Source organism: Dermacentor albipictus, chromosome 3, assembly GCF_038994185.2.
Source record: "Dermacentor albipictus isolate Rhodes 1998 colony chromosome 3, USDA_Dalb.pri_finalv2, whole genome shotgun sequence".
NCBI classification, from domain to species: domain Eukaryota; kingdom Metazoa; phylum Arthropoda; class Arachnida; order Ixodida; family Ixodidae; genus Dermacentor; species Dermacentor albipictus.
Window position 1 is genome coordinate 6,700,290 of NC_091823.1, and position 23,314 is coordinate 6,723,603.

The 23,314-nt window shown below is 46.9% G+C and overlaps 2 protein-coding genes across 7 annotated transcripts in view; one reads left to right on the plus strand and one right to left on the minus strand.

Annotated features, from left to right (window-relative positions):
• Positions 1-23,314, minus strand: part of LOC135895998 (polyunsaturated fatty acid 5-lipoxygenase-like) — a 443,319-nt gene that overhangs the window by 95,298 nt on the left and 324,707 nt on the right. The window lies entirely within an intron of this gene.
• nwk (nervous wreck) overlaps positions 16,070-23,314 on the plus strand; it is a 179,391-nt gene continuing 172,146 nt past the window's right edge. For all 6 annotated transcript variants that reach the window (XM_065424270.2, XM_065424274.2, XM_065424272.2 and 3 more), the window contains exons 1-2: positions 16,070-16,296; positions 16,932-17,029. In XM_065424270.2, the coding sequence (XP_065280342.2) occupies positions 16,276-16,296; positions 16,932-17,029 (119 nt within the window). In that variant the 5' untranslated portion in view covers positions 16,070-16,275. The remainder of the gene's footprint in view (positions 16,297-16,931; positions 17,030-23,314) is intronic.

Genomic DNA, 23,314 nt, shown 5'->3' on the forward strand with positions numbered 1-23,314 from the left:
GCAGCTCCGTAGAAAAGGTGTTGGAGAAAGCAATGGAGCGCATCATGACAAATCTCACCGACTCCCTTGTTCAGGTGCTGTCTTCACAACTAACTCCGTGGCTTCAACTAACTAATAAAGCCAATATTGAGGATCCGGTGTCGGGTCTACCGCGGAGTCCCCCTATTGAAATATCGAACGCGCAGCCATTCACAAATATCGATTCACCAAAGCCATTAATTCCTGAGAAAGTCGACCAAATCTGTATCTCCAACACAAATGGGGTGGTCAATCAAGATGTAGATATGGACACCCGATCTCTTAAACGAACAAGGTCACCGACAGAGAAAAGATCAACTGTCAAGGAGGACCTTCCCGCTCCCCCACGCTGAACTCATTTGACCACAGTCATCTATATTCAGAATGCTTCAAACAAGGTCGTTCCCCTCGAGAAGCAGGCTGAGCCTTTAATCACCAGAAGTAGAGCCTCAATGTCCAGATTGTGGCGAATCGTACTGCTCGCTAGCGCACATGCTCTGGCAATGCTCGGCGTTAAGCGGCACAGTGTTCAGCAAAGAAGAAGTCTGAGTGGACGCCCTGTGAAGCGACGACCACCAGACCCAGCTCCGGGCCATCCAGAGGGCTCACGAAAGGGCGGAGGCTCACGGGCTTCCCGTCCCAACGTGGGTGCGGCCCGCGACCCCTGCCGACCACTAAACCAAGAGTGGGTGGGGAGGGGTTCCTCAGGGCCCAATCAAGTTATTTCCTCCTCCCATCAACTCCAAGGCAAAAAAAGTACGTTAGAGAGATTCAGACTAAGAAGGACTTCTTAAAAGAGAACGTTTTAGACCAAGCAGTCTCTACTGCTCGGATTTATTCAACACAGGAACTTTAACAGTAATTCAGTGGAACTGTCGTTCCATACTTTCGGCCGCAACAGATTTATTATATCTTATTTGTACATATTCTCTAGATATTATTATTTTACAGGAAACTTGGCTTGTTGCTGGTCAATCTTCTAAAAAATTTCCGAAGTTTTCGATTGGATCGCCTATCCCGAGGCGGTAGTTTAGTGTTGTTTGTCTCATCAAAAATGTCCCATAGAGTGTCTATAACATACCAGATAATGTCCCCAGACTGTGAAATCTTGATTATGCGCCTCAGGGCCTACTAAACATAATTAATTTCTCCCTCAAGAATTCATGAGTTCCAAGAGAGTGTAGAGTAGCTAAAATTATGCCACTACTAAAGAAAAAATCATCTGGACTTGACTTAGAAAACGTAAGACCGATTTCTCTTACCTCAAATGTCGTCAAATTAGTAGAAAGGGTTCTTCACGGCCGTATAACAAATTTTATGCAGGATGATATTCTTCTCAGTCCTTGACAGATTGGATTTCGCCCGGGCCACTCCATATGGTGCGCCCATGTAGATTTAGAGAGCCGCATCAAACTTGCTCGCCGCAAACGAGAGTACGCAGCTTTGGTGACGCTAGATGTATCGAAAGCATATGACTCTGTAGAACATTGTATTCTATTCAATAAGCTTCACTCTACGAATTTCCCAAAATACATAACTGCTTGGATCTATGAATCTATAAGGGATAGAGAGTTTTATTGTTACCAACACGGTATTTCGACGTCTAAACACAAGCAGACAAGAGGTGTACCACAAGGTTCCATTCTTTCCCCTATAATATTTAACATTTTGCTAAGCACCATTCCTTTGTCTCCGGAAGTACATGTTTATGTTTATGCGGACAATATCGCATTTTTTTCCTCTGCAAGCAATATACATTCTCTACAACAGTCGCTGCAAAATTACTTAGGAATGCTGCAGACATGGATAGAGAGATTAAGTATGTCATTAAATATTAGCAAAAGTGCGGTCTTAGTATTCCCATTAACTGCGCAGATACATATATCTTTGCAATACCGACAGGAAATCACGCAGCCACCACTGAGGGTATGAGCCATTGTTCATTGCTGCGCGTCTCATATGTGGGTCGATTCTCTTTTAAGTTTGCTATGGTTGTTATTAAGTTTCTTCTATTTTTATGCGTTGCATATTGCAATCACTCAGTTCAGCCCTTGGGCGCGCCCGGGCAGCCACCATTGACCTTTAGCGCAACCACGAGACGTGACGTCACGACAGCCGGAGGAAAAGCTGGGCCCCAACTCGCGCAATATGCAACGCATTCTTGGCTTAATCAAGCTAAGCCTGGCCGTTTTTTTTATAAAATGTGTGTTCGGCCCATATTAGAAATTGACTGCGTAATCTTTTGCGGCGGCCCCGCCTAGAAAATTAAACCTCTCACACTTTTAGAAAGAGAAGCTCTACGGTCATGCCTCGGGCTACCTAGATTTGTTGCCAAGGCTGTTATATATCACGAAGCTCATATACCCACCCTACATTGCAGATTGCACATGCTTAAGGTTCAAACATGTTTAAAAATTCATGACTTTTTAAAAAGACATACGCAATATGCATTTATCACTGAACCATTTGAGGTTTTTCTGGTATCGTGGTCAAGATTCCACAGTCCTCAGATATTATTTGTGCAAGCACAGTTACAATCGGATGTGTCCATATGCCAAGTTCGTCATTCAAATGATGCCGTAACAGGCCTCAAAATTAAGTTCGAGGAGATATTTCCGAATCATGCTAAACTGTTACCAAGGGGAGATTTAATTAATATCTTACATGACCACCTATACCAACTAACCACTGAAAATGTAATAGCTACTGACGCTACTGTGTGCAATAAGAAGGCAGGAGTGGGGATCTTCTCTGAATCTCTATAATGGTCTTACTCCCTTCGCCTTCCCGATTTCACGCCTACATTTCAAGCAGAATTATTAGCGATTATGTTAGCATTACGAAAACTCCCCCAAAACGACCCATAAGCTGTTATTGTGACCGACTGTTATTGTGTTATTGTGATTCGCTATCTGTATGTACAACACTAAATGCATACAAGAATTCAAAGAACATTTCGTTCGATGGTACCTCCCTACTTACGGAAAGTATGCTTGCTTTGGGTACCGGGACATCATGGGTTACAGTTGAATGAAATGGCCGATTCACTCTCACGAGCATCCCTCAACGGCCCATCTGTTTTTGTCGACATCAGCTTGTGTCACCGCGGCTAGGTCCGCTATATCTCGAAACTCTGCAACATCCATGCTAACACCGTCCTCTGATTTCCACCATCTTGGCTTCCCGTGGAATAATAATTGCTGTTCTTCAAGGAAGTTTCTTTTACAAAATTGAGATGTCGTATACCTCCTCTAAATTTTTACTTACACAGGTCTGGTTTCGCTATGTCCCATCTATGTTCTTTTTGCAGTACACCTGAAACTATCGAACATTACTTTCTCCCCTTGCTGCCGCTTTCTAAGACAAAGAAAACTATTAGCATACTCATTCACCAAACTTGGACTATCGCTAACCTCGCCAACCATTCTTTCTTTTGGTGCGACCTCACATGGATCCAGCCACAGGAATGCTTTTCTTGCAATTTACAATTTTATTAGAGGCACAAAAAGAGTGCCTTGCTGAATTTCTAAAATTATCAATATTTTCTATTATTTTATTTATTTACGTTAACTTACTTTATCAAAATTCTTAACTATATTTTCATCACACGTCTAAATTACAGCCCTAGTCCCACGCTCCACTATTTAAATCAAGTTTGGCTTTACTTCTATAACATTCGAAAAAACCCCTGCTTCTTGGCCAATCCCCCATAGTGGGTATGCGCCACTGTCTGGGACACAAGACAAGACACAAGACGAGTCCTCGAGGTTATAAATAAAGTTTTTCATCATCATCGAGGCGCGTGACCCGAGCTGTGATCGGGTGAGAAGCGGCGCTGAGCTGGCATTATCGACGTGCCTCTTGGTTAAGAAGGTTGGAGCGTCAGCATCGCACTGGCGACGGGAGCCATGGAGGTTCAGTCAATCCCGTGACGCTGGCGATCCAGCGTGTGGCCGTCGACCTCGGCGACGTTCCTTGGACCTGCTGCAGCCTCTCACGGCGGTGCCGGGCACTCCAGAAAGGATCCCCCTTCAGAGGCGGACCAGCACGCACGAATGGCCCCGGTGCGTCTCGTCGGCACTCGAAGAAGTAGCGGCGCAACCCGACGTTAGGCCTAGCCAGTGAGGCCGGTGTGCCACGTCACCGACGGAGTTCGTAACACCGGCATCAAAAGACGGACAGGTGGACCGGCCAACAACAAGGCAACGACGTCTACGGCGTCGTCGATGAGGAAGACCCGACAGGCTTCGGACTCGGAGGGCATAGGCGACGATAAAAGGCTGTAAGGACGCTCCTTTCTGTTAGTGCGCAGCCATAGGCTAGGAGTGCCGGATTTTCGCGTAGAAAGCGCTAAGGACAGACGTGGCCGGCAGTAAGGACATGTTTAGTTACTGTTAAGTAGGTGGCTTAGGTGCTGGCGTCTCTTCATGGTGTTTTAGTTACATGACTTTTGTTTTGAGTTTTTGAGTTTGGGCAAATTAAGATCTGTTTGCTGTGCAGCTCCGCGTCTCCCGACTCCATCTCTTCCAACATCCGCACACCCCCGAGATCACTGACACGCGACCAAAGTTTGCGACAAAGGTACATAGAAGAAGAATAGTGAGTGAAGAGTGACTAAGACCAAAGTGATGGCTCAGAAATCATGTAAGAATACGATTCTCGGCCTTCATTTGCTTCTTTGGGTAGATATTTCTTTATATTGGCCAAATGAACTTCCTTAGTACATTTCTAGCTTTGAGGAATAATGAATTTGCAAAAAGTAATACAAAACTTCAGTAAAGCTTTATAGTAAAACTAGCTATTTTTGCGAAGTTCAACCGTAACCTATCACCATAGTGAACAACTTAGCTCCCTTGCCCTTGGCCACTTGCCCCCAAAAACACATACATACATACATACATACATACATACATACATACATACATACATACATACATACATACATACATACATACATACATACATACATACATACATACATACATACATACATACATACATACATACATACATACATACATACATACATACACACGCACGCACAAACACACGCACACGCACACCCTCTTACCACACTCTTATTCGCGAACACTAAAACAAAGTTCAAAAAACGAGCCAGAGATAGCCAGTTATCACTGCATTGCAATTAGGTAGTGACTACAGTGACGGGGCCCGGCACTTTAACATCTGTACTACAGTGACGGGGCCCGGTACTTTAACATATGCACTACAGTGACGGGGCCCGGCACTTTAACATATACACTACAGTGACGGGGCCCGTCTCCTTAACCACAGACGGGACCGGCACTTTACGTCAACACTGTAGCGACGTCAATGGCCGCACTTCTTTCAAACATTCTATGCAAACAACTTCGAGCACTTCACGGCAGACTTTATTAAGGTCCTGAGGAGCGACTCCGAAACCCCCTTAAGAGGGAGGGGGCCGCCGCGAGCCGTTCCGACGTTGGGACGGGCAGGCCGTGCCTGACCGCCTCCTCCCACTCTTCTTCCGTGGTGAGATGACCGTGGTCCCGTAACGAGGGACACCGCCAGAGCATGTGTTCTAAAGTGCAGAATGGATCTCCGCAAACCTGCCCCGCACGGACGCGGCGTTAGGTTGCCCCTGTGATCCACCACGGCCGCGGCAAACCGGTCGGACGAACCGTATTGGGCGACGTCGACGCGACCGATCGTGGATCGTCGGCGACGGATCCGAGAAGTGCGGCCGCTCGGGCCCGGCGTGTGCCTACATTGCGTTGCGCGTGCACGTTGCGCGGGAACGGCGAGACCGTGACGGCCTCCCGCGACCACGCGTCGAGCACGCACCGCCTTTCCCTGACAGGTTAAAGTCCAGCGCCTCCAGGATCCGCCTCCCCGCAGGCGAGGAAGCGAGCCTGACAACCTGGACTAACTTTTGTGACCCAAGCTCATCGAAGGTGTTGTGGACCCCCAGCTGCATGAGTTTCTCGGTGCTGGCGCCTATGGGGATGCCAAGCACTTCACGGACCGCGGTATTTTATTCCAGTACTGTCCGCAACACCACGTGAATTTCACGATGTCAGCAACTTCCGTGCAGTAATGGAATACATTGATTACACACATACGGATCGAACGACCGCAATGGGTACTTGTCCATGAATGTACAATCTTTTGCGTATGCACTGTAACACCTATGATGATTATAATAAAGAAAGAAAGTTCACTCTAATGGAAGGAGAACGGTAAAAACACATTAAAAAAGGCACGGCACATGTTCCTGCTTGTGTAGCACCAGACAATGAATATTCTACTGAATTAAGAAAAAGAAGCAGCGGGTAATTGCTCGCTTAGAAGACCGATAAACATGCAGTTCGATGAAACTTGAGAAATAATGATATTGAAACTTCCAAGACTTTAGAAGAAAAGAAAAAGAAAATTAAGACTGAATCATCGCGACGGAACATATCACAAGTCGCTGTAGGCGTCGAAGACCCTAGCTATAACGAAATTATTTTTGAACAGCTCCGATAGTGTCCATGCAACAATGGTTGCTTGCGTACTCTCAAATGTTCATATGCTGCGGCATAAAGCTCACGGCACGGTGCGAAAACGTGCTCGGAGTGAAAGCGATCGACATGCATGCAGACGCGAAGTCGGTCACCGCGAACCCGTGCGATCGCTGCATTGCAGCTTCATTCTGTTATGCTATATTTAGTTACACAGACAGCCATCCCACTATAAGAACATATTTCACATAGTTTTCTCAGCGATTGCTTACGTTTCACGCAAACCGGTTCTGTGGGATCGATTGCGGCGACCGCTCGCAGTGTCCCAGCTTACTGTACGTAGTAGGCAAAGAGATAGCGTTTGTAAACCATCCTGTGCTTTCTGTTTGTCCAACATGATTAATTTAAAGTTAAAATACTGCCATTTCGAGAGTACTTGCAACATTGTTCAGGAGGGCTGCCGCGTAGTATGTTTATTTAGCCTTTATTTAACGCCGATGCATGTGAGGCGCTTCCGACAGACTCTATGAAACTCTAGGAAACTCTATGGTCCTCGCCCCCAATACCGACATCTTTATAGTGACGGCCCCGTCGGTGTAGTGTTGTTGTTAAAGCGACGGGCCCCGTCACCGTAGTGTGGATGTTAAAGTACCGGGCCCCGTCACTGTAGTGCAGATGTTAATGTGCCGGGCCCCGTCACTGTAGTCACTACCTTGCAATTAATGCGGCTGCAAGGCGTCTTTTAAAGATGTGACCTACCTGTCAAAATACCGCGATGACCGCGCACGCCTTATCTCCGAAGCTTTCCACATTCATCTTAGCGGCGAAGCATGTGTAAGCCTTCCCTCTATTTCCCTCCTTCCAAAGGAGATTGCCTGCTATCGCATTAATTGCATTTTTTTCCCTGCGCATGCTGAATTCTGTTGATTCTGTACTTTGAGATAGCGGCGGAGTATATATATCTATGTCGACTGAAAGAATAAAGACACTTGGTTGTTAGTCAGCGCTGGTGTCTGTGTCCCTCTCCTCGTCCTGTTGTTTAGTGCTGTTTTACTTCTCGTATAACGATGACTGCGTGACGATGCTGGTATGACGAGAATCGGATGGTTAAGCCGGAATGACAACGATGGAACGGCCGTGATGACATCAGGATGACGGATGACAACAAACGCATGAAAATGACGGTATTACGACGATGATGGCATGACAATGGTGGCAGAAAGAACAGCGAATGAGGAGATGAAGGCGGCATAACGACGACGGTATGGCGACAATTGGTTGAGTTTTGTGAAATCGTAACAATGGCACGACGAGGGTACGACGACAGTTGAATGAAGAAGCTGTAATCATGACAATGGAACGCTGAAGATGGCATCAGGAGCCCGAGAACATTACTGGCTCAAGCTATTGAGTGACTGGGTCAGCGCAAGATAGATAGATAGATAGATAGATAGATAGATAGATAGATAGATAGATAGATAGATAGATAGATAGATAGATAGATAGATAGATAGATAGATAGATAGATAGATAGATAGATAGATGGATAGATGGATAGATAGATAGATAGATAGATAGATAGATAGATAGATAGATAGATAGATAGATAGATAGATAGATAGATAGATAGATAGATAGATAGATAGATAGATAGATAGATAGATAGATAGATAGATAGATAGATAGATAGATAGATAGATAGATAGATTCGAAATAGCTGAGGTTGGCAAGGAAGGCTAATTGCATTAAAAATTGGGCGAACTTCCCAAATAATGTTCATTGCCGCAAAATATACAATATTGTGTAAAATAAACTAATAATAAACAAGGAATTACGTAATACAGTAGTCAGCCTCGCATAGAGATCGACAGCATAAATAAAAAGAAAATTCAGCTAAGTAGTCGCATGCATTGCACGACTCGTCCTTGTCTTCATCTTCATCAGTGTTATCATAGTCTTTTTCCTAGCGCAGTCTTTGACGCAGATCAGCAATAAGAGCATGACATTTCGGTCCAACCTATCGTATTTATGCTTATTAATATATTTCGTTTGATGGCTTTGTATGCAATCTAACTTGAGGATGGAGGAGCCCGATACAACCTTGGCCCAGTCTTCGGGCGGCATCGACTTGCAATCGACATCAGAGCGCCGTCCCAATAACATGGCGCCCCTGGGCGGCGTTGATTGTATCTTGAGTAAACAGCCCTGCTGAGTGCTTGTTACAGTTTAAATTTGGATTCACGTCAAATTGTTCGCGTCATGAGCGGCCACCCGCAAGGCGCGCCGAGCCACAGGGCTCGCAGCGACAGTGTGGATAGCAACGCCAGCCGAATGAATCGCAGCGCGCCTGCTGAGAAGCCGGCTTTTCAGAAGTTTCGGGCCAGCGCCAGCAAAGTGCTTGCAGCGCGACTACGGGAACGAGGACCCGCAACGCAAGGACAGCAGCAACGCCAGCGGCCGCTGGAGCGGGAGGCAACGGCGCAGACGCTGCAGTGCAACAGCTGCACGCGGATCATCTACGATGGCTGGAAGGCTGTGCACTGCGAGCACGTAATCTGCGTTGACTGCATGGTGAGAACTTCGCAGGAGTTAATTCACTGTCAAGTGTGCATCACGATGTGCTACCAAGACGGTGAACACAACACGTGCGTGGTGTGCTTCGGGTGCGAGCTACTGTGCCGCTGTCCGGAGCGGTTGGAGCGGGTCGTCATGCACGGAGAACTTAGTTATCGAACAACCGGCAGAAAGCCTTTGGAGTTCTACAAACGGATCACGAGGGGAACTCTGCCTACAGCGACAGCAAAAACAAATCTGGCTACTGATGTTGGCGATGTTCCCGGCAGGGGCCATGTCAAGAAAAAAAGTCTAGAAAGAGACGAAAGGCACGATCGAAAAATGCCAGAAAAGCTGAGAAGACTGAGCGTGAAGCAGCAGAAGATGGAGGAAAGGATAAAATATTTGGAGAACTATTTTGCGAGGCTGCAACGGAGGGTGGAAGACCTGGCAAGCACGCGGCCACCACAGGCGCTGTTTCATCAATTCCAAGAGCAGCAACAACTGGGTGGTATGTATCAAACACAATTCCAAGGTGTTCGACAGGCGCAACCAACATTCCAGACACCAGAACCCCGGCAAATGCAAGCCGTGCATAAGTCTTACACTGGCTGTGATCCCATGGCTCAAGCTTTCTATCAACATCCTAACAGTTATCAAGCAGAGTACCCAGTTCACCAAAACGAATTACCGCAGCTGTCTCTGTTCGATGCAATGAGACAGGCAGCAGGGCAGCAAAGTATTCCTCAAACTGGGGAGGGGCCACCAAGGCGAGCTATTGTAGCGGTTGTTCAAATGAACTCACAAAGAGGAAGTCCAGACAGCGGCCTGTTCGACCCCTTAAACCATATCGCTGGGTATAGCCCCCAGAACGATTGCAGAACAGGCATGGAAAGCTCCATAATAATAACGGAGATTTCCAACGATGGCGAGGAGGGCGAGTACCGAGAGCAAACAGATGACAGCGATAAATGTCCAAGTCATCCTTCATCTGAACCGTCCTCGTCGTCTAGCAATACAAACCCTATTCGTAACCTAAAGGCTGCCAGCGCAATAAAGCCCCAGAAGAAGGACGCGGAGACCTCAGTGCAGATGGGGACACTCGTCGCAGAACTCACTAGGCTATATGACAAGGTAGCAGGGCTCGAAGTTGACAATGAAAGACTGAAGGACGACCAGAGGAACCTACAGAAGGCGAACGCTAAAATGCGCAAAGTCGTCAAGGAGCTTCAATGCGAGCAGGTGCGCTCCAGGCAAACGCTGCCCATGGAGATACAGCAGCCGCCATTATTCATGCAGACGCAGATTCAACAGCCTCAGCAAACAATGAACATGCACTGTGGTCCTGGTGGCGCTTCAACCACAGCCCTTAAGCTCGGAGTTGATGCCTTTGTCGACAATTCAAGCACTCAAGGTACTACGAGTTCAAGCACTCCGCAGTCAAGTGATCCGTCCAAATCATCGGAACCAAGCGAAGCAAGGAAAAACACTAAGGTTGACGAAGAGATAAACATCGTGGTACAAAGTTCTCCTGCAGGGGGAATATTTTTGAACAATGAGACGACGCCTGCAACGACTGTGGCGTTCCCGCAAGCACCGACAGCAGACAACACGCTGTGGCGGGCTTATGGCGTCCCGCAGTACAAAAGGACCACTTCATTGCCCAGTCACTCGTTAGGACAAGAAGTGAGTGACTCCGAGCTTGAGACCTACAAGCAACGACTAAACGACATCATGGACTGGTATAATTTGTGCAAGCGCAGAGAGGCATATTTGGAACAGACTACGCTGGCATATCTGAGAACAACGCTGAGTAACAGCTGCCACTTCCTTGACTGCGACCGTCCTTTTCGCTGGGAGCTTGACAAATGCCTGAAACTGAGCTCCGGGAAGTCATGCTTCCGAGACTTCAGAGTTTTCAGTGGTCCAATCATTGATGTTGGCTGCAGAGGTCTCATACGCTTCGTGGTTGACCCCTTACCATCGTCATTCTGCGTTTACGTTGAGATCCTTATTTCCGCCAAGCCCAAACGTGCTCAAGGCTATGTGCTCAGGATTCGAGACCCCAATTCAAGAAAGGACTTCCATTGTCGTCGCTACAATTCAGCAGACATGTTTGGGTTCCAAGGCGTTCTCTCGTATCCTGGTACGCCATGCCTTGGCTTTTTCTCAATAGTGGTACAGGTCGACCCCGACAGCCTGCCGCTGGCTTTCAGAAGTGACGGCAGGCTCCAAATTGAATTGGCTAAGACACGGTACGGCGAATAAACCCTTTTTTGTCAGCCTTTCGCAAGTATATTAGGAGTGTTGTCTTGTCTATAAGCCATATTAAACGTTATCCGCAAACAATTTTTAACTGCGCAAATAAACCATCACCGAGAGAGAGCCCACAAGGACTTGCGCAAATTCGCAACTAATCTTTATTCCACAAACACCACATATGAGTACATCCCAGAAATACACAACTGCGCGTGCGCGGTAAAGCCATAATCACACAAAAAAAAACTTTCTGTTCATGCAATACGCAACCTAACTACGCTCACCAATAAACCTCATCTCACTGGTGTGCAGATAAACTGACGTGTCACTGATACAATTATGTGCCTTCTTTTTTACATGATACGCGTCGCGTAACTCTCTTGCTCGGCTGTCTTGGCACTGGCACAAAATGTTAACTTCTTTCACGATCGGCTTTTACGGGCATGCCAAGCAGTAGGAAGGAAGTTGCCCACTCTTTTTATCCCTAATTGCCAATTCATGCTCATGCAAGCGTACATTCACGCACCTTCCGGTTTGGCCTACGTAGATTTTGCCACATGATAGAGGAATCTGATAGACTACGACCACACTGCAGTCTACGCAGTAATTGGCGTGCTTTATTCCGCACCCTTGGGACCTATATGCACTTTTTCCTAAGCCCAAGCATATCCTAGCAAGCTTGCCGGGATCCGAAAACGGCACATCAGCTCCATAGCCTAAAAGAATTGAAACTTGTAATTCGCTACCAGGAGCCAACCGTTCTTTCCCATTAAACGAATTCTTGTCTGTGCTCCCTCAACATTGCGCTTAACTTTCTTACTTTGTTGCCTATTGTATTTCTTTTTTGTATTATATTGTATTATCCACTCCTGCTATCCAAGGTCTGCAGTATGTGAAAATAAATATCCTTTCACAACCTTTTTTTTTTTAATTGCGGGAAGTCTTGTGAACATAAGGCACAACTATACGTTTTTTTTTAGATAGAATTGCACAAACTGGTTACCGGAGTCAACGAAAGCGATGGGGGTCATAGCGTTGGAAGACACGGACAAGAGCGAGACAACAGGACGCTGATAACTGCATCAGTTCCTCTTCAGTTGCTCTCACAACAAGTGAATTTGCCTTCCTGGAAACGGCAGGTTTTCATGCGCGGTTATGGGGCCCTTGCGGTGCGCGGGCTTACAAATACGGTGGTTTTCCGGAAATAAACACTCAGTTGAAAGTTAGCGCTCGTACTGCTGTCTGGCTCTTGTCCGTGTGTTCCAGCGCTACGACCCCCATTGCAGTATCTAACGAACTATCCCAAAGAACCATACTTCTAAACAAAAGCAAAGGTGCTGGTGTGACAGTATCTTTTACTGCCAAGACGCACACGGAGGATATCCCCTTCCGCTCTATCGTGAGTGAAAGAGGAAGTGCGCAGAACGACGTAAGGAGGTTTTTACAGAAGTGTCTCGCACCTAAAAGTGACCGACCCATTTGAAACAAGCAACGCGGAAGTTGTTACTAAGTTCATACAGCGGAACATTGGTAATGCTCTTTTGATTGATATAGAATATCTTTCTTTTTAAATTCTGGCTCTCACCTTTCATTGTTTCAGGCTGTTCCGAAATGTATTTAAGTTAATGGCGAACTGTCTTTTCAGAATTCTTCCAGGTTCACTACTGATAAGTGTTTAGCGTTGCTTGAGCTTTACGTCAAATCTACCTTCGTTCAGTTTGAAGAAGAATTTTATGTGTGGTAACAAGGCATGTGCATAGGTTCTTGTGTTGCTCCTACCTTGGGTAATGTTTTCTTAACGGGATTTGACAGAGCGATGAACGAAGTTATCGACCGTGAACAGGTCGTTACTGTTTTTCGTTATGTTGACGATTTTCTACTACTTCTAAAAAAGCGATCCAGTTGCACGTATGACGATGTCATCGCAGATTATTACGTCTCAACAACACAAAGGTATTAATTGGACGTTTGCCACTAGTCAAACCACCCCCAATCCATCAGCGCCTACCTAGATGTCAATGCAGGGTGGACACCAACTCTTGACGGGTCCCACAAAAAGGCCGTCATCCCGCCCTTTACGTGGCAGCCCGAGCGAAGGATCAAAAGGAGGGGAACAATGTCGACGACCTGAGAAGTACAGGTTGCATTCTTGCCCTAGGGCAACTCTAGGCCGCAACAAACCGGTTGGCAGCGGTGAGATCAAGAAGACAATCCTCATGATCTGGGATGGGTGGACCTGTGTACGTGGCTCCAGGGGACACGAACTTCGCAAGATCGAGGGAAACTACGGACGGAAGAGCGACTTCTGAGGATCCGAGACCAGCAGAGCTCCTCTTCGTGGGTCGTTGAGGCACGCATTAACGGCGTGGAATCTTCGACAACTCGAGGAATATGGACGGAACAGATCAAGAAGGCAGTCCTCGCGATTTGGGATCGGTGGAACTGTGCACGTAGCTCTGCAAGACAGGAACTTCGAGGGAAACTACGGACGGAAGAGCGATTTCTTCGGATTCGGGATCAGCAGACTTCCTCTTCGTAGCCTCGGGGAGACACAACTGTCGCAGTAACGGTGTAGAGTCTTGGACAACTCGAGGAATCGGGAAGGAAGAGCAGCAGAAGGCAGTGACACCATCTGTGATCGGCACACCTGGGAACGTGGCTTTGGAAGACGCGACCTTCGCAAGCTCGACTTTAGGTGAGTGCTTGAGCGACTACGTTTTGCCGGACGATAAGGACAGGGTTCTATTGGGTAACGAGCTGTAATTGATAGCCATCTGGTGTGTGGGCAATACAGGGGAGCTGTTGCTATTAGCAACAAAGCTCGGTATGGAAATTAACCATAGGTCGACGAAGCCCGAAATTCGTATCGCGATTGACAAAGTAGATTTCTATGAGGACGAGCTCACAGAGGCCTGGCAAAAGATATGTCGCGAGAGGAAAGAAAGGGAAGAAGAGAAGAAGCGCGAAATAATGGAGCGTGAGAGTATAGAAAGAGCGGAAGAAAAGGAGCGCGAGAAGCAAGAGAAACAAACTCGGGAAGATATTAAGCTTGAGAGGGAACAGAGGCAGCATGAAATTGAGCTCGCGTAAATAAGACTAGATATAACGCGCAGGGCGCCGCTACAAACGCAAAGCGTGGAAATGACGACTTTGCTTCAGCTGTACAAAACAGGCGATGGGATCGGTCTCTACCTGATTAATTTTGAACGGATTTGTGAAAGGCGATCATTTCACCAGAACACATGGCCAGAGTGGTTGTCTGAGTTGAAGCCGGGAGAAGTCGCGCAGATCGTAACTCAAGTGAGCGCAGCCGAGGCAGGCAGGTACAGTTTAGTGAAGGCCTGCTTGCTCGCCAAACACAAGCTCTCCGCAGAGGAATTTCGGGAGCAACAGATTGCCTCGACCGAAATTCAGGAAGAAGATAGTGCGCTGTGTTACAACGGGGAGCACACTGCAAAGAAATAAGATGAAACCGCTAGCTCTGGAGGAGTAGTTAAGCAGGAGGAAGAAATTCTTCCAGTTTCCTCGACAGAAGCTCAGAAAGACGATCAGCCACTGTGTTGCGGCGCTAAACACCGTACAGAGAAGGACGATGAAGCAGCTAGCTCGGGAGACGTAGTTCTCCGCCCGTAAGCTTCACTGATAGTGCGTCTTCGTCGTCATCGGCATCAGCTTCTGCAGAAGCGGCATGCATTTTACGTGCATTTTTACAGCATACAGATTGCAGCGGTGTGCCATCTCCTACTCCTTTGTATTCGCTCTTTGTGTGCTGCTCCCCGCAGTATTCAGTACGAACGCATACTAATTTGTTCAACTATCGACTTTATTATACAGACGGGAACTGACACGTACGCTTCTATCAATTCATCTCTTTGAATGGGCAATGCAAGATCTACGTAAATAGTTGGGGTGTTGGAATAACGAAATGTTCTAATCGAAGCAACTACGAAAATTCGAGAGCAACAACCTCGAGATATCTAATCGAACATCGCATATATTATTTGATACAAAAAAGCAAGGCTTATGCCATCATTTACCTGCCTCATTTACAGGCATATTTAAATTTGTGTAATGCAATGCGCAAATAGATGTCGGGTCAATTTAGGAGATTTTAGATAAAAGAACATCGGCATTGAGTTGTCTAGTGCACCATGACAATGAAAGCCATGAAAGAAAGGGAACAACATTTCACCAGATATGCGTATTGAATGTTCAGCTGGTTCGAGAAAAAAGTGTTATACCATCGTACCACACATTGCTTTAAAGGGACGGCAAGATGGTGCAAACAGTCCAGTAATAAATCCCTTTGCCTTGTTCAGTAATAAATCGACAGAACAACTTCACGTATAGGCTGTTATCTCTTGCATATTCGAAAGGAACGAATATTCGGAATTTGCGAATAGGGAATACTCGAATCGATTACAAATCGAAGAGCAACGACATCTCGGTTTGTAGTTGAAATGTTGAATGTTCGCACAACTTTCGTAAATACTAGACGCAAGGCGTTTTGGTTTCGCGCCACTTTGTCCGCTCTTGATCCTAGTGGCCTGTCCATTCGCTAGAGAGCGTCATGCGCACCAGCACAGAGCGCCCTCTATAACTTGAGCCGCGAAGCGACGCGCCCGCCGCAGCGCCAATGGGGAAGTGCTTGGGAAGCGCTTGTTTCCTCGCTCTCGGTTCCCTGCACCCCCGCGACGCCGAAACTCCCTCCTCTCGCTTCAATCAGGGAACGCAGAACCGTGCGCAAATGGCGCCCGCCGTTGGTAACGCCGCCGCGGTAGAGTTCTAGCCCCGCGGAAGCCGGTATCCCGCCAACCTCCGGGCGCGCACCGGCAGCTGATGCCCTGCGGCGCGGTGGACGGAGCCGGCTGACGGTCATCCGAGGCGGCCGCACCTTCGCGGCAGCTGCCGTAGTGGGCTTCGCACGTCGTGTGGCCGCCGCCCGCAGTGAACTTCTGAGATGCAACCTCCGCCGCGAAAGGTGGAGAGCCTCTACCAATCGCTCAAGCTCCCGTCGTATAGCTCGTCCCGCTTGTCTCTGCCCGGTGTTTCCCAGTGGCTGTTCCCATTCCGGCTCCCAGTGTGCGTCTCTGCGCGTTATGGAGCCTTTCACACTGTATTCCACGCGGTGTTTCACCCGTCTCGTCTGCACTCCGAGCTGGGGCACCCCTTTTTTCGTGATCGCAAAACGGGGAAGGGGAGGTGCAGTTTCGATCGCCCAAAGGCGCGGTTCGGCTTTCCTCCCAGGCTTGAACTGAGCCCTGCGCTGTACGATGACTTAAAATATTAGCGAGTAGCGATATCGCCACGCTGAGATTTCCCGAGATTGTTCTCACTCTCGGATGGTTGCGCGCAGCGGTTACACCATCTCTGCACGCTGTTTGCTTATCTCCTTGTAGGTCGCCTAGTCGCACTAAGACCGAACAAAATCATCACATGTTTTTTTTTCTGCAAATGTCTACTCTATGAATGAAAGAAATCTTGAGAGGAGTACCGAATAAGTCCCGTCAGAAAATGGCGCTAAATTTGCCTCCCGAATAACGATACCGTAGCTGCATGCTGCAGCAGGGACATTCCAAGTCATTCTAATGCAGAACATTGTCTTTGCATTTTCAGGTGAAGGCCCACACACAGCTGAAGAACATCCACAATGAGCAAATTACAAAACTGCAAACGAAACATCAGCAAGACGTCGAGTTGCTAGAGGACCTCAGGTGAGAGAAAAAGCTGCATTTCGGGCATTTCTTTAGTGCCTGATGTTCGGTTTAGTATTTTTCAAAGAAGTAACATACGGGGTTCAATTTTCTACAATTCTTGCTCTCTAGATGGTACTGCTAAATGTAGAGATAAGCCGCACGAATACAGTGGTACTTGCTTAGATTTAGGATATTCACAGAGGTGTCGAGTACATTTATGCTGCGATGTCACTTCGACATAAAAACTGCATTCGTACAATTCTCCGAAGAACATCATCGCGTGAACACAGTGTAGCAGTCGGGATAGGAATAACTATCTGATCACGGGCACTTCAAGCGTACTCGCGTATTAAAAGGCACCGTTAACCATGTAGACACACACGCACACACACGCACGCGCGCTCACCGTATTGCAACCGGATTGAAGCATAAACTTATTATATATTTAGCAAAGCATTCCTCTGCACTGTACAGGCTTCGCCTGCATTTGCGTGCTTCTACAACCTATACTCTCACTTTCAATATGTTTCCTTTGTTTAGACTATCTGAACAAAACGTGTCGTTTAACGTGAGGCAAGGCCATGTGTGCCACCGTCGTTTTCACAGCGCGTTCGATGTGTTTGAGCCATATCATGTTGGACTTTCGGGGCTGGCTTGTTCACACTGGTGAACCGCATAACCATCAGATTTATCTCGTGTGAAAACTATTTTCCTTTCGTTTTCCGATAACCTTATTTACGAAACCAAGCGATTCTTCTATATTAACTTAAATTCGCTAAGGCGGTCTCCTAGGAGTCCACTTTCAAAAGGCAATAGATGCTTATTTGTATCGCGCAATCACGCGCTCACATTTTCATTTAATAAAGCAGGCAAGGCCACTGCTATTTTGCGCTAATGGCTTGTTCGCTACTCTATCACTCTTTCAACCGGATGCTGAATGCGAGGGTTGTTGTACAAGAAAAAAAAGCGCTCATAATCTGAAATTTCAGATCACATTTTTGATCATGTCGTGCATATTTTCGACATGTGGAGAAGCCGGGCATGTTTTCGTATCGTCTATGTTCAATTTCTCTTTCGTAAGCATATAACTCTGCCCTTTGGACCGTCCAGTTTAGCAGCCATACCAATTGTCGACCTTATCATAAAGCCTTTTTCTCAATGAAAGGCTGTTGTTTAATATACGTGTTTTCCTCGAGAGAAGCAGAAAATTTCAGGGAAGTGCACCCGTTTTGTGTCCGCTTATGTGTTGAGCCGTTTCCTCTTCACTCTGTATGCGTGCCCTATTGACGCCAGAGTAAATTAATAGTGCTATGCCTATAACGCACACGTGTCCCCTCCTCTTCCGTGCCGAAGCTGATACCAATTTACCATTTTCGCGTGGTATTTTGGGATATAATGACCTCTTCAGAAATAGCCATAATATTGCAGACGAGGTCAGATATATTCGTTCCAATTTTATATGCAGTGGCTCTATTGCTACTGTGTCCCAAATATGTTCAACAAAATCATCTCCAGCTTCAAAAATTTATTGAATTTAGCGTTGACGACTGCACGCTCGGATCAGGCGGTGCTTGTTGATGCTGGCCACTGCTTCCTCAACAAGAGCCTTTGGCGAATTTTTACCATTGTATACGTGTTTATCAGTCTTCCTCTCATTGACGCTCAGAATTTTGACTTCGTTGGCATGCATGGACACTCGATCAGTTGCGGCATTGTTATCTTGGATATCCTATTGTGTTATTTGGGCTGCTGCACTTTGGAGCCATAATTACCAACGAAGTGCTCTTTTCATAAGTAGACAAAAGTACACAGCTATAAGGCATTCTCATTTCGGTTCTGTCACCTCATGTCTGAGGCTTCGTTTTCTTGTGGTCTGTGGCCGTTAGTGCGAAGGTGCCTCAAGCAAAGCATGTATGCCTGTGGACACCACTTCGTGACGCATGCTCTTGCAACATCACAGTTTCTGTGCGTTAATGACTCAACAATGAATAAATAGTAATTGGGAAACAAAGCTTATCGAAATAGCCTTTTTCTAACAAGAACCTCGACAAAAAACTTAGAGCGACAGAAAGCTGAGCTAGTTGGTAAGGATTCAATATGCAAGAAAAGGTGAAGCGTGCAGACAGGACACAAGAAAAGAGAAGTGGACAACACGAACGCCGTTAGTGTTTCGTGTTGTCGTGTTCGTGTTGTCGGCGTTCGTGTTGTCCACTTCCCTTCTCATGTGTCCTGTCTGCACGCATCACTTTTTCTTGCATAATGACAAGAAACGTAAAAGGGAAAGGCTTTTAAACACGGTGATGGGATCAGAGTCATCATGAACGGGTAGTTTTTGACCTATCTGGAGCATCCTGAAGTTCGGTTCCATGTTCGACTGCTTGAAACACAACGCTCAAGGGAAAGTCACCTAGCTTTCAATGCGAAACATTAAAAGGGAAGCACTAGCAGGTGCTGTAGATTTTTTGGTGCGAGCCACTCCGAATCTGTCCTAGATGTGGCCACGTGACGTTGGTCAAATATTTCATTTAAAGGCATGTTCTATGGTAGAACTGCGAACAGCAGCTTGTGTAAGATGTTCCTCAATATCTGTGGCCGGGAGGGCTCGAAAAAAGCTGACAAACTATCGTCAGAAGTGTTTGTATCCTCCCTAAATGGCGTATCCTTACAGAACCGGTGGCTCGGACGCAGTGGATACATGCCAGCGGCCGAAGATACCATAAGGTTGCTTAGTTAGTTATGCCTAAAATTATTGAACAAATTGTGCTCAGGGTAGACAGGGTCGCTGAACGTGAAGTGCTTTTCTTCACTTTCACTTTATTACCTTAAAGACCCCTGTTAGGGGGTATTACATTAGGCTACCGAAGATATTTCTTTCACTAAGATGCTTCCAACGAGGGCCATTGAGTGCCGCTCCGTAATTCCCACTGATGCGTTCGAACACTTGCTAAAAATCCAATGGGGAGCTGCAGTACGTGCGAAATGGCCACACGCAACATTAAAAAAGAAACCGGAAAGAAAGAAAAAGGCGCCTTTGCTGGAACTCCTTTATAAATAGTGGACATACGTACAAGCGTCATATCACAGTTCTGATAAAAATTACGTGTCGATAGGTCACTCTCTCGAAGCTGCTGTCATAAAGAACTACAGCATCACAGTGTATGTTATAATACGTTGGAACGTGAGCGCAACTCCATGTATGCGTTCTATTTACTAGAAAAGCGCGAGAAAAAACAAAAAACTTTCACTCTCCTACTCCTTCGTTATCCATTTTGCCAACCGCCGCAAGACAAATGCCCATCCGATCGCCCAACCATCTGCCTTTGCTTTCCTCGCCTATCCTGTCATATCTTACTTTTCTTTGTTCTTCTGTTTACAAGAACACACTGCCGCCTGGCACACTTGCGAGCAAACTAAGGAATATTTTACTGCTGCGCCCCCTTCGCATACGAGGGCGTTTCATACTGGACGTTCTTTTTGTTTGTGGCATGGCAGTTAATCGTACGCCACGTGAGGCTGAGCATGTGAGACCAGCACCAAACCATCTGTAAGCAATGAGACGACGAGCTAGTTTGAAAAGTCAGTACTGAATCTGTCACATGCCTTCTGTACTCTCATTCTTTTGACAGCTTCCTTCGCTTCCTATCTATCAGTCACCTCTCTTTCTGAAGCTTTTCGGCATTTATTAACTCTTCCCCGAAGCCATCTTGTCGCGTCTTCTTAGCTATATGGTTTGGTTATATAGCTATATGGCTATATATAGTTTAGCTTATAGGTTTCGTCGGTGTCCGCATTAGGAGTGACCATTGTCTTTTTGGCGCTAGAGCTCAACACTTCTGAGACATACATAAAAAGTCGCGGTTTCACGGAGGCATCGATTGCGATAGCAAATTAGTAGACAGCTATACGAAGTAAGGATAGTATAGTAGCTTTATCGGCCGTATAAACTTGTGAACATTCGCTTACCAACTAAATTATAAAGCATGGTGTCACGCCATGCGGAATCATCATCATCATCATCATCATCATCATCATAATCATCATCAGCCTGGTTACGCCCACTGCAGGGCAAAGGCCTCTCCCATATTTCTCCAACAACCCCGGTCATGTACTAATTGTGGCCATGCCGTCTCTGCAAATTTCTTAATCTCATCCGCCCACCTAACTTTCTGCCGTCCCCTGCTACGCTTCCCTTCCCTTGGAATCCAGTCCGTAACCCTTAATGACCATCGGTTATCTTCCCTCCTCATTACATGTCCTGCCCATGCCCATTTCTTTTTCTTAATTTCAACTAAGATGTCATTAACTCGCGTTTGTTCCCTCACCCAATCTGCTCTTTTCTTATCCCTTAACGTTACACCTATCATTCTTCTTTCCATAGCTCGTTGCGTCGTCCTCAATTTGAGTAGAACCCTTTTCGTAAGCCTCCAGGTTTCTGCCCCGTAGGTGAGTACTGGTAAGACACAGCTATTAAACACTTTTCTTTTGAGGGATAGTGGCAACCTGCTGTTCATGATCTGAGAATGCCTGCCAAACGCACCCCAGCCCATTCTTATTCTTCTGATTATTTCTGTCTCATGATCCGGATCCGCAGTCACTACCTGCCCTAAGTAGATGTATTCCCTTACGACTTCCAGTGCCTCGCTGCCTATTGTAAACTGCTGTTCTCTTCCGAGGCTGTTAAACATTACTTTAGTTTTCTGCAGATTAATTTTTAGACCCATGCGGAAAGTCTCTGTCAAAACGCTCGAGTGAGGAAGCGTGTCAGCATGAGCGAGCGAATGGATCTTCGTGCTGCCTCTTGATTCAACGCATGCTAAGCGGCGAGAACACAGCACACACGAAGCTATCGACCCTCGGTACGCCTAGACGCCTAGACTAGGTCCCGATCGCAGAGCGCTTTCAAGATAGGGCCCACACGACCACGTGCGGCCACACCATACGCAACCGCAGCAGGAGTAGAACGCCTGCCCCCACCCCCTCCCTCCTCCCGGGTCCCTGCGTCTTGCGAGGATGAGCCGCCATCGTCGGCTCATCCTCGCAAGCTTTTATTCGCAGATGCAGCATACGGCGCGTGGGGACGGTGTTATCGTCCTTGGACTCTATACGAAACATCACGGCGACGGCGACGACAGAAATGCGCCTGGAGTGTCCATATAATTGCTATTACAATAAAATTTGAATATTGTTCAATTTATCGAGCATAAGACGAACAGGGGGCACGACACATGTTCAGGAATGAAGCACTCATGGTTCTTGCTCTTCCAGGCTGCCCGGCAGCTTGGCAACTTGACTGGATAGGCTATCGGCAGTCTTTCGCCGGGGGTACTCAGTTACAACAAAGCTACCACTCGAAAATTGGACGAAATCTGTCTCGTGGACGCTCTTTACACTGGATACGACAGGCAGCTTCGACTGGCAACCACGCCCAGGTGCCCTTGCTTCCAGCGCACTGTCCGACGCCGTACTTAAAGCGCACCACGACGGCGTTCGTTCGGGGCACGGCACATGTTCAGGAATGGAGCAATCACGATTCTTGCTTTTCCAGGCTTCCCTGCTGCTGGGTAACTTGACTGGTAGTCTTTCGCCGGGCACCCCAGTTCCAACAGCGCTACCACTCGAAAATCGGACGAAATCGGTCTCGTGGACGCTCTTTGCATTTCTGGATACGACTAGCAACTTCGAATGGCAACCACGCCCGTGTAACCTCGCTTCCAGCACACTGTCCGATGCCGTACTTAAAGCGCACCACGACGGCGTTCCTTTGGGGCAGGACGCATGTTCAGGAATGGAACACTCACGGTTCTTGCTCTTCCAGTTCAGTTATTTGAATTACTCTCGCTGTTTTAGGAGCAGTGATTGTTTCTTATTTCTGGTATAAAGAGTTGTCTAAGGTGTTCAATCTATGTTGTGAACTGACAGCACATACAGTTGCCGAGATGCTCGTATTAATCTCCGGCGACATGGAGAAAAATCCTGGTCCCGATAAGGACGAGGTGCTTCCAGCTGTATTTTCTACAGTCCTTAGAATAGAGGCTGGCAAAAACGATATTCGTGGTGAGCTGTGTACTCTTAAGCATTGGCAGGCGTCTGTGGACGTAGAATTAAAACAGCTATCTACCAGAACCGGCCGTACCGTGGAGTTAAATTCAACTCAGATTACCCGGATCAGATTACTCCAGTGGGTCAATTGCAGGAGGTATCTGTGAGAAATTAAGAGCAATAGAATCTCTCTGTGAAGACGCAGAAAACCGCATGCTGAGAGATAATTTGCTCTTTTTTGGCATACCAGACGATCCACGATAT